This window comes from Chroicocephalus ridibundus, chromosome 2 (genome assembly GCF_963924245.1).
Source record: "Chroicocephalus ridibundus chromosome 2, bChrRid1.1, whole genome shotgun sequence".
NCBI classification, from domain to species: domain Eukaryota; kingdom Metazoa; phylum Chordata; class Aves; order Charadriiformes; family Laridae; genus Chroicocephalus; species Chroicocephalus ridibundus.
The window spans coordinates 114,188,680-114,201,190 of NC_086285.1; the positions used below are offsets into that span (position 1 = coordinate 114,188,680).

General features: G+C 38.1%; 1 protein-coding gene across 11 annotated transcripts in view; it reads right to left on the reverse strand.

The window, feature by feature from the left end:
• Positions 1–12,511, reverse strand: part of PTPRM (protein tyrosine phosphatase receptor type M) — a 481,345-nt gene that overhangs the window by 308,770 nt on the left and 160,064 nt on the right. For all 11 annotated transcript variants that reach the window (XM_063326582.1, XM_063326581.1, XM_063326579.1 and 8 more), the window contains exons 4-5: positions 8,180–8,258; positions 5,131–5,246 (exon numbers count right to left, since the gene is read on the reverse strand). In XM_063326582.1, the coding sequence (XP_063182652.1) occupies positions 5,131–5,246; positions 8,180–8,258 (195 nt within the window). The remainder of the gene's footprint in view (positions 1–5,130; positions 5,247–8,179; positions 8,259–12,511) is intronic.

Sequence of the window (12,511 nt, forward strand, 5' to 3'; positions counted from 1 at the left end):
AGACGAGGGTGGGAAAATGAAGAGACGGAGCCAGGCCTGAGAAGCTAAGGAACAAACAAGTCAGTTGCAGAATCTGCATGATTCCATGATTTAACAGACATGCCTCTGTCACAGACACCTTATGTCATGTCACCTAAACTTTTTCCAGGACTCTTCTAACTGCATAGTGACATTCTAGATGCCTAATTTTGGTCTTTGTAGCCAATTCCCCAAAGTACTGGCCACTCGCTATTGCAACTAACATCCATGATCACTGATCATGGAAAGTGCTCAGTGCGCCTTACATGTAGAGAATCAGATCCATATGTCTCAGAGACTGTTTCCAAAAGAAAGGGATATGTTTTGCTTTTGTTTCTCAGTGTCTATGTTCCTGAAGCATAAAATGAGGATCACATCAATCCACCACATAGAAAAAACTTAATATTGTGAAGCACTAGTATTAGCAGAAAAGTTTCCATTAGAAAATGAATCAACCTGTTTTCAGAACTGATTTGTACAGTATTTAGTAAGCAAAGTGAAGCCCTAAATATACTTGTATGAAGGAGCCCACATGTTAAGGAGCTACTCATCAACTGAATATGTCCACTACACTGAATAAGATGGGGATTCTGTAGGAAAAAAAAAAAAAAAAAGAGATGTTAATATGTACCTTAAAAAGGGTAGACTCAAGAGGTTCAAACTTTTAAGCTGCAGAGGCACAACTATTCCCAAGTATTTCCTTGGAAACATTTATTTTAATATTTAAGCAATTTTCACTTGATAATAATTTTAATTTTAGTTACTATTAAATATAATATTTTGTATGCATAAACATTCAATACATGACAGTTCAAAATTCATACACTTGTGGAGAAGAAAATCTATGTATGTGTATACCTGGGGTTCACAGTGGAAGAAGTTTACCTGTTTTTAAGTAAAACTTTATTTTTCTAAACTTCATTTTAATTTGCAAGCTACCATTTAGATTCCTGGCTCCAAGATGCTGATGGAAAGCAAAAATGTTTGCCTTTTCAATGTTCTAGGCTGCCCCAAAAGAAGGTTACTTCCAAAAAAGAATTCTACCTTCTTTCTCCAGTAATACAGTTCTGTGTTTCTTGTGTCAATTTACTAAATACTAATACTAGCACAAGCTTTTCAGAAGACATTGTCTCAGCTGCTTTCACTTGACCATTAACTGTTCTGTGTTCCCCATATTAATTTCTTTCTAAATTCTAAGTTTGGCTCCCACCTACAAATGCTTATGGTTTTGGTGAGTTTTTTTCCTGAAGTGTATTTCCATTCCTTGGGATACCCCCAGCTCCTTTAGTGCCTAGTGCTTTATCTTATTGTTGGTGTCAACCTCTGGAGCCTGTAGTTTCAAAGAGGAATTTGTTCAATTAAAAGAAAACCCACAGCAATTGCTACAGACCTTATAGCGGGAGCACAGGAAAGAGCATAGGAATGGCATTTTTTCTTAATCATTCAATGGAATAGAAAGAGTCAACCCATACTGATAATAACCTGTCCTGTCCACAGATGTGATAAAGAAAATGTAAGCAGATGGGACACATCTGTTAATTATAAACATTACTTCATTAGTGTAATCAGATTTATTTTTAAGGTATTTTTATGTTTAAAACATAAGCTAATGAGGACATTAATTCATAAACATACAATCTGACCAATGACCTTATTAATTGGACACTCATTAAAACAACAAAAACAAACTTGTACGATGCTGAGTTGTGTTGTTTGACTTTAACTTGCAATTATATCACTGAAAATACCTACAATTTGTTGCCAAATTATCTGACAAACTTGCAACATAGCTCATGCACTAGGGTGCATGGCTGCCTAGCAGGATCAGGAAAAATGTTTTTCTTGCAAAGCAGTGCACTATGGAATAGGTAAACAGCTTTCTGTCTTCCCTTTCCCGAAAGAGTAAATACTGATCACAGCATCATGAAACAAATTTCATGGCTCAGTGGTCTAATTTGGGCAGCTCACCTATGAGTTGTGGTTCCCCCATCACCTTTTCAATTGCAAAAACTTCCATAATACTCCATAAATTAATAGACTTCATATTCCATAGGGAATAAGAGTGGGACAGGCTTGAAAAGAAGAAAAAAAAAAAGAGGTAATAAACCATGATCTATAGGTTTCACTTAGGGCTGCTTCAAGGCCTGGGCATTATTAAACTAAGAACATCTATGCTGTTTCCAAGAACTACTCAGCAAAGACAAGGAGATTAAAATAACCAACCAAGTTACAATTATTCATTTGTTTTAAGGAATATATATAAAGGTATAACCCTCACAGTCTAGCAGACTGTAAAAAGTAAAATAAACAAACACACCAGAAAAAAGTGTACTACTAAACTTGAAGTCTTCTGCTGCATACAAGCTGAGAAGTACTACATAAAAGGGACAGAACTAGAGGAGTAAAATCCTGCCGCTACTGGATGTTATAAACAGGCATATAGAAAATTCCTCAATAGCACATCACAAAACCAGATGGGCTCAGCTGACTGATGGAGAACTGCAAGGTCTGGGGATCTGTTACCCAGTAGTGACCTAGCACACTAAAACACAGCTAATCCTGTTGGGAACAGTATCTCATAGCCTTGATACGCAGCATCCAACACGTGGAGCTGTCTGATCGGTTTTACTGTTAAGTTGCAGCAGACATCTGTGGAAACTGACAAACACGTACAAAAATAAATCCAAGCCATCTAGGAGACCTTGTCAACTTTTGAAATGTTCTTACACAAAGGCACACCTGGAATTTGCACAACCTGGGACTGATTACCAGAGGGACCTGTAGTTATATGGACAAGATATATAAACAGTGGCCCTGCAGAAAGATGAAATTCCTCAAAAGGCGATCTGTCATTACTTTGTTATCCTTCACATATAGAAAAAAAAAACCCTCATAATTATGTATAAACAAGGAATCACTTAACTAAGCTCAGCAAAGATATTCTGGAATTTGTACTGCTGTTAAGAAGAATTATTTTATATTACATAAGCTCTAGAAGGATATTGTATTTCTAAAATAAAGAAATTACTTTCCGGTCTTGCAAAGAATTTGTTTGTGTCCTAAATTCCATGCAAAAAAGTTAAAGCTGAAACTACACTGTTCTGAAATATATGAAAAAACTGAATGGAATCAGGATTTCCCTATAATGAATTCTACCCTCAATTTTAAAAAAAAGCAGTATTCAAAAGTTCGAAGGTTCTAGAAAGGTTATCATTGACGAAATAACAACCCATTATTTTCCCATAGTGCTAAACTCTTTTCATGACTGGAAAAATCATTCTTTCAAAAAGTCTCAGTGGCTTAGGAAAGACAGGGGTCTAATTCTACCAATTCAACATTGTACCACTGGCTTTAAAGGGCTGGAGCGTTAGAGAAGTATCACCCTTATATCAGCACAGAGGTTGAAAATACCCGTGCAAACTCAAATAAAAACAAAGGAGATTTCCATTGCCTTCTACTGTATTTGATCAGGCTCTTTCTGGATAGACATAACCGTTTGTCATTCATATACAGATAAATATGGGTCTTTGCTTTTCAAGTGGTTTTACTTATTTGTTTGTATGCTTGTTTTCTTATAACTACTCAGCTATTTAAGCTGTCACACTTAAATGAATCCTTTCCAAAATGCTTGATGAAATTTTGCACTAAGTGCAACGTGAAAGGAAAACGATAGTAAAAGCCTGAAATCGCTTAAACAACAAAAAAAAGAGAATTTCATCTCTAAGTCCCACCTGTAGTATTGCTTCAATTTCTCCTATCTTTTCTTCTCCACATACTGCAGTTTCGTCTGACTGTTCTCCTTAAGCATTATTTTAGGCAACCTTATTTCCTGCTCTCAGACAATGTCCCAGTTCTAGCGTGTTGTTTGTCACGTATGGAAAGCACAGGGATCTGGAGGTTGGTATATCCCTAATGCTAAGACCAAATACAGACTATTGTTTGCTGTAGAGAACAGACAATCCTGGAATGACGGCAGCAAGATAGCAGTTAAACTTGCACCCCCATTACTAAATGCTTCTTACTTGATCTCAAGGTTACATATATGGATAAGGGGAAACTTTACTGAAAGAAAATGAGTTGGAGACAGTCTTTAAATCAAGATCTGACACCTATCTAGAAGCTACATTACTCAGTAAGTAAAAAATTATGGACTCAATCAACATAGGTAAGATTCTTTGGGTCTTAAAATACAGATGGTCAGGCTTCTGTCTGTCACAGAATCACAGAATTGTTGGAGTTGGAAGACCTCTGGAGATCATCTAGTCGAACCTACCCACTAACGCAGGTTCACCTAAAGCACACTGGATAGGAACACATCCAGGTGGGTTTTGAACATCTCCCGAGAAGAAGACTGCACCACCTCTCTGGGAAGCCTGTTCCAGTGCTCTGCCACCCTCAAAGGAAAGAAGTTTTCCCTCATGTTGAGATGGAATTTCCTGTGTTCCAGTTTGTGCCCATTGCCCCTTGTCCTGTCGCTGGGCACCACTGAAAAGAGGCTGACCTCATCCTCTTGACACCTCCCTTTTGGTATTTATAAGCATTGATGAGATCTCCTCTGAGACTTCTCCAAGGCTAAATAGACTCAGGTCTCTCAGCCTTTCCTCATAAGAGAGGTGCTCCGTTCCCTTGATCATCTTTGTCGCCCTCCACTGGACTCTCCCTAGCAGCTCCCTGCCTTTCTTGAACTGCGGAGCCCAGAACTGGGCACAATTCTCCAGACTTAAAAAGTAGGAATGTAATTTTAGCTGAAAACACTAAACAGAGATAGAGGTAAGCAAAAAAAAAAATCATTGTGCGTGATGTTGGCCAGCATAGACATTCTGAGAAAGCCACGTGCTCTTCCCTTGGGGATTTAGCCTTTACTCATGATCATCACATGTAACAAAACCACTACCTTTATTTTTAATAAGGCATCCCATTGAAACAAGGGAGCAAAATCTTCCAGTATCACTTTCTACAACAGGACACCTGCTATGCAACAGTTCAAAGGCGCTACAAAATCTAATATTGATGAAATGGACAGCCCTATCATTTTTCATGTTTTACATTCCTTTCAGAGTAATGAACTCTCTTCCCCCCAGATCTCAGTGCATTAGGAAAGAAAGAAATTACCTGTAACCAGAGTCTGTCACCTGAGTCTGTTCCACCATTGGCAGTACACTGAAAAGTAGCAAATTGTCCCGCATTGACTTCCACACTCTGAAGACGCAAGAAATGGGGAGTTTTTGCTGTTGGAAGAACATAAAGTATTGGAGTTACGCAACATGGAAGTACTGGCTATGAGTAATACACGGAGCAAATTAAAAAGCCCTGCTTTAAAGATCACTGACTACTCATTAGATTCTAGGTTGGTTTACTTCCGTACCTGGGAAAGAGCAAAAGTGCTATTTAATTGCTCCTGCTGTGTAAATTATCATAGCTCAGCATCCCTCTTGCAATAAAACTCTATTAATAAGGATCATATTGGAAACTAATTATGTTTTGAACAAAAACTGATTAGATACTTACACTACCAACTAGACAAAACAGTAAGAAGTTGAGTGACGTTGTCAGGGAAACAGGTTTTTCTTTTTAAACAGGTACAGTGACTATAGAGGAGATGCTTTAGAGATGTAGCACACCAAACAGCTAAAATACTAACATAACACTTCTCATCAACTACTACTGTATTCTTTAAATACAATTCTTCTCAACAACACTGCAGAAAAACCAAAACACATGCATTCTCCATACAAATACTTATTTTTCATTTAGAAAGAGAAAAGGCTCCCAGCAAAAATGAAAGCAATACAGCTACAAATAACCTAACAAATTAAATAGATATTCAAACAAGAACTACGTCCACTGAAGGAGGAAAGATAGCATGTGTGTTTTTGTTTTACTGGAAAGAGTCAATCATGTGACACAGAAAAACATAGAAATTTGATTCAGAATCTTATCCTTGAAAAGGCAGTATTCCCCAACCATTGACATCCTACTGCAGACAAGGGGACTTTTTGCACTGTCTGTACGAGCAGATGATAAGCCAGGCTCGGAACATTGCTTTCAGACATGGAAATGTTAGTATTAGCAATAAACTGACAAACTAAACACACAGTTTCTAGCAGAGCACCACAACCATTTGAAGTGTTGATGACAATTTCTCAAAAGACCTTATCACTGGGAGAAACTGCAGTTTTAAGGAATTTACAAATAACCAGCTACCAGAATTCAAGAAAAAGTTGCTTACTATTCAGTCTAAGGCAGTATAAGAAGGAGGAGATGGAATAAAATACCCCAAATTAATAGTAAATGTGTAAGGAAATGTTTTCATGATAACTGTCCTTATGGCAAATTTATTAGACATGCTGCTTTTTTTTTTTTTTCCTCTTAAACACTTCCCAATGAGGACAGACAGACTTTAGGTCGAAGTCATCCTCTTCTTTGCCTATCAAATTATTAATGTCTATCGAGCAAAATACTTGGACAGGTTCCCCATTTCTCAGTCACTACTTTTTTTTACTTCTGCTTTTACCCCACTTGATTTTTTTTTTCTCAGTCTTCCTAAACTCTGGAAAACTATCCTTTCTGAATTACCAGGTATGGTCTAAGTGGAAACGGGCATTAGGTTTTAAAAAAGGAACACACATACACACACAAACCCCACCCACCACAAGCCATCCCTTTCAGTTCTTGCAACTTGCCTTCTGCTTGGTCTTTGTCCGTACTACGCAGACAACTGCCTAGCAAATATTTTTCATATTTGATTTTTTTGTTTAAAGAGTTAATCATTCAAAAATTATTTTTTTTGGCAATATAGAAAAAGAATAGCATTACGAGTCTTGCTAAGTTTTAGACACGCAGTAGTTCTATTCCAATTTGCACACTTCTTCAATTTGCTTGTAGACAACGTAACTGGTTTGATGTCTTAATTTCTAACATTTTAATTACTTCATCAAAGAGCTTTGCATTAAAGCTTTTGCATTTCAGCACTCTCACATTAGAACTCTACATGCTATGGTGTATAACTCAGTCTCCACACTAGCAAGAGCTACTTGCAGGTTTTGAGAATTGATTGGTACAAATGCACAGATCAAACCTCTCAAAATCTGTATAAGGAAAATTATTAAGCTGATAAAATGCTGCTTTAGACTTACCCTGCCTGAACCAAAGATACAAATTCAGAATGCAGAAGCACAAATGCTGCCTAACAACATGAGAGCCTGCTGTGTTTATTAGAACTAAGTGATTCAGAAATAACAGCTGCTGATTCTGCATAACTGTCTCCACATTTGAAGAAATGTCTGTGTCTTCTTGCCACTAACACTAAAATAATTTTTATGAGGTGCTCCGATACTAACTGATAAACCACTTTTCATTTTTAAATCGCAGCTTTTACTTACAAGGCACAAAGAATGCATACAAGTACAATATGGCATTAGAGGAACATGAACAATTACACAGAAGCTGGTGTCTTTTTCCCCACTCAGTCATTTGGTCAATAAGATTACAACCTACAATTCCATGTATGATCTTAACAGACCTTACTTAACAAATAGGAAATATATGAAATAATCATTTAAGTAGTCTGTTCAATTACACCCGGATTACTACATTAAAGCTTTAATTTCGAAGGTTTTGTTTTGACATCAATTTTAAAAGGACTTAGGATAGTTTATTACATATCCTTAATAGGATAAGGAAACATACATGAAACATAAGCAAGGAAAACAGTGCAGAAACTGAGCCATGAACCCGAAGTACAACAGCTGGGGAAGTACCCTAAGTAACCTTGCTTAGCAAAGGCTCGGCCAGCTGAGCTTGCTTCCTTCTAAGCCTTGGGAAAAATAACCATATATATTCATCTCTTGTGGCGTTCATCTGCTCTGACTAATGCCTCAGCTTGTGGCTGTACTGAATTTTTGATGCCAACAGAAAACTGGCCAACAAACCTTGATGACTTATGCCAAGTGCTCTACACAAGGTGCTTTTAAGAGATGTGTTTAAAGCCAATAAGGTGTAAGTGCTCAAATGCTAGCAACACTTTGTACATACTCAGCCTATATTTATAGCAGTGACATTGTTTTCCGACATTTTCCATATCTTTTGCCCCACATTTATTGAAGCATAGTGGCACATTCATTTTAGAGGGCTGGCCTTAAAATAGCAGATAGGTACTTACTACACGGATGTCCTAAAACTTTCACTTCATCAATAGCCACATATCCTGGGTGACCTGAAGTGACCACTTCAAAAACAACCTGAGAAGCGAAAAGAGAATTTCTGTTAGCAGCTTTTTAACACAGGGAATATAAAAATACTGCGTTATGGAATAATACATCGACTCTTTAATATGGTGAGAACACTGAAAAAAAAAAATACAACCAAAAAAGCCTCAAAACGTGTTGCTCTTATCATTAAAATGAGCCAGAACATAAAGCACATTTTTTCATGTTTATACTATTTTTTTGAGATTTACAATTGTGACCATACATAGTTCACAATTAGAAATAACCAAATCCCCCCAATATTTGGTCTGCCAAAGTACTTAACTAATAATCCTTTTATTTATTTTCCATTCTTTGTCTTGCAATATAAACTCCTACTTTTATTTTAAAAATGACAGTTCTGCAGTATACAGAGATTTGCACGGTATCAGACACAAACATACCTATTTTCATGAATGTATTTTCCATGCTCTTAATCTCCCACCAAATGTACTGAATTAAGTAAAGCAGATCCATTTGCCACGGTTTGTTTAATGGCTATAAATAGGTCACAAAATAAATGGACCGTTCTTGTTGTTTGAATTAAGTACACTCAAAAGTAAACCTCTCCAAACTTTGGCAGCCTTAGCTTTGAACATCCCAAGAATGTTGATGGGGAATAGAAGAAAATATGCCAGTAACATTAGCAGGTACATTTCCAAACCAATGCTGAAGAAGTTCATGCTCAAATCCAGGTTGTGACTTTGTTATTTTTAATACTTCCCTTTTGCTTGGAAAGTTAACTCTAATTGCAGCTTGTAACTTGTCTCCGGAAGTACACTGAGGAAGGCAAAGGTTAGAAACTATTTTTCACACATATGCTATACCTGATCTTGGAACAGATGCAGAAGGACACTGTGTACCATACCCTTTACTGCAATTACTACAGCAGAAAGAGAATGATACAGAATGCAAATACGTCACAAGGATAACATACAACCCTGTAATATTATATCTCAGTTTCCTGCTGTTGAATATACAACAGCAGAGCACCGATTCTAAAACAAACCTTGAGGTGAGCAAATTCTTCACCACTTACTGCCTCTGCCTTCTCCCATCTTTCTCATTGCTCCATCTGTGGACACCGATCCTGTTCTTCTCTAACAAATACAATTTTCCTAAACCCTGTCCATTTCTCCCTCTCAATCTCACAGTGAAATTGCCGTAAATATGGCTTTAACTCCATATGGCTGACAAGCAAAAAACTACTTTTCATTCTAGTTCTGTCTCCTGTCCACACAAAAATTTCAACCTACAGTGCTATGTTGCCCCCAGATGAACCAGGCAGCAACAAGAAAACACAAAACAGCAATGAGAAAAGTCCAGAAGCCATCAAACAAATTTTGGAAAAACAAGTTCTGCAAGAAAAGAATTGCTCAGTCACAAGTCACAGCCTGTGGCGTTCTAAATGCCCAACAGCACTCTCATGGCACTTGAGGTTTTTGTTGACAATCCACACCAACAGACTGGACAGGGTATGGATTTGGCTCCCAGCGTTCAGTAGAGCATCCAGAGCAAGTCCATTCAAAATTTCAAAGCATCTCTTTCCTATAAAGAAGAAAATCTCCTTTTGGAATCCCAGTCTTAGGAACTATGTTGGGAAGCAGAAGTTCTTAAAGAAGAAAAAAGCAAAAATTCTTACAGAATAACTTGCATAGCACTCAGTATAAGGAGAGGATCTGCACAAAGCAATCTGAAAGGTCTACCTGATCCACAATCCCATCACTGCAGAGCAGAGGAGGTTTTTTCAGGCTCTTCACTTTTAGATATGCTAAAAGAATATTTAGATATACTAAAAGAATATTTTTTTCTAGAAAAGCTCATGAGGAACTGGCACATGGACACTTCTGAAGCAGCCAGCCAAACCAGTCAGAAGTTTTCTGCTAAATATATTACTGCCAGATAATGGGGATTTAACCTTTTTTTTCAAGTTGCATAAAAGTGCCTTTTCTGAAGAATTACCTGACTTTAAACCAAACCAAATACCTGAAACGGAGAAAAGAAAACACACATAATACCTGAGTAGAAAAATCTCAAAATAATTTCTATAATGCGTAACTGAGGAGCTTAGCTACCGGCTCTCCGAGAGGTTTTAAGTACTTCATTATTGCAGTACACTCACAGACGAACAAAGGTTGTAGATTCTAAACACAAATCCAGCACAGGCAGAAACTACAACCTTGAAGTAACTGAATCAGACCTGCTTATGACAACAGGCAAAGACTCAATATACTACTAAATTACAATTATTGACATTAAAGGTGCCATGTTCCTATGAAAAGTAATACAAATTGAAATATTGTCAGTTTAATCATGCTTCCATTAAAAGAGTAGCCAAGCTGATATCAACTTAAATGATTGTTAAGTTTTGTCCTCTTCTAACATAAAATATGCAATTTGTAGTAAATGGAAAGAGACTCTACGGTCAGCAGTGACACGCCATCGCGGAAGAGACATCAATGATATGCCTTTTACTTCACATATTCAAGAACATGACACCTATTCCAAGTACAGCAATATAATTTCCATTCTGTTTACAAGCTGTGAAAGACTATTGACTGCTGTATCCAAAACCAGTATTTTGTTTTACTAAAATTAATAAATTAAGATTATGGACTATAATATCTGCTTAACTAAGCATTTTCCCTTTTTACACTAAAAAAAAAAAGAATATGAACATATGCATGACACATTTCTGAAAGTCCTAGTAAGTGTGCTACACACTCTCCGAAGGTGCTCAGGAACACACCTAGAAACACTTCCGGTAGCTCATTTATTCATCAAAAAGCTTATATTAGGGCTGTCAAGACTATTCACAAATCCGGATCGGTTTTGCCAGTAATTTCACTAGAAATGAAACCTAGAAACTTATTTCACGTCCATTTTTTACCATCATTTCACATTTGAAAAGTTGCTGATCTTGTAAAAGTGAACACTTTTACTCCCGCCTCCAAACTTTGCCTTTCCTCACGGCTGACTGACGCAACACCTGCACGCAAGACAAAAGGCTCCAGTCAAAATAGAGACAGCACTCCAGCTATGTCAGACTGGGCAGCCTTTGGATTTTTCGCCTATTATTCCGCCACCTTATCAGTCAGGAAACGACTGGTTAAAACACTGCATTCATTTGCTCAGGAAAAACGCTGCCGAATGTTGGCCTGAGAGCTGTTTTACACCATTCCCCCCCCCGCCCCTGGTCGCAAGCCTGCCAAACAGGAACCAGGGAAGTGGCTTAGGACTGCACTGTCCCTGATCCTCCCTGCTTCAGTGAAGAGCAAAATTAGCTTTTCATTCCTGCCACTTCCCCTTGCTACGTATGAACAAAGAAAGGGGGTCTGCTCACCAACATAAATGCTTACTGCTGAAAATGTGCGACTCAAGATAACTTGGCTGTTCCAAAGAACAATAGAAATAAACAGGTTTTGTTGCCACACAACCTCACTCCGTAAATTCCTGCCTTTGTTGTTGCAAAATTGCAACGCTTTTAGTCAAAAGGTGGATTGTACCTAAAATAAACACTCTCTACTTCACACGACTTAAAAATAGCACGTTGCAAAAACAAGAGAGAGAAAGGAGTACTAAGAAAGTTCCTGAAGGCCAGGCTGCGATCCCGCTCCCCTGCATCCCCAGTCAGTGGGCAGTGATGTTCCCTGCGCTGCCCACAGCAGGCACTGGGCTCTCCTCCCTGCCTGCCCTGCCTTTCTTTAACTATGTTTTTACAAAGCCTTCAGAACAGGTTCTCTCCAGAAAATTGGCATTGGTTCATATCCCTGTGGGTTGAGTTCTTCTCCCAACTTTTGACTCATCCCAGGACTATCCGCTTTGTCACCCGGACACTATCGTTCTTTGATGGCTGCTGCCTCATCAAAGCCACGTGGAGGGAGGTTCCTGACTTCATTCCTTCCCAGGCCCCACCAAAACCAAAATCAGTCACAGATGATTGACTTGGGCTGCCTAAAACATGGTCCAGCCTCCCTGGCTGGGAATTCGCTTTATGTCATTTCCCTCACCACGTCTCACTCCCACACAACTACCATTTAGCACTCACACGTGCACTCGAGCACATTAAACAACATTTTGGTGGTTGCTGCCAACCTGAGACTCCAAAGAAACCTCTTACGGGTGAGCTACGCTGAAAACTGAGCTCTTGACATTTGGGCTTACTAAAACTTATTATTCTTTTTTGTTTTTAAACCAGCCAGTTGTTGTCTTACATTTCTCTACTGAGGTCCCTGAAGCTTTCTTGG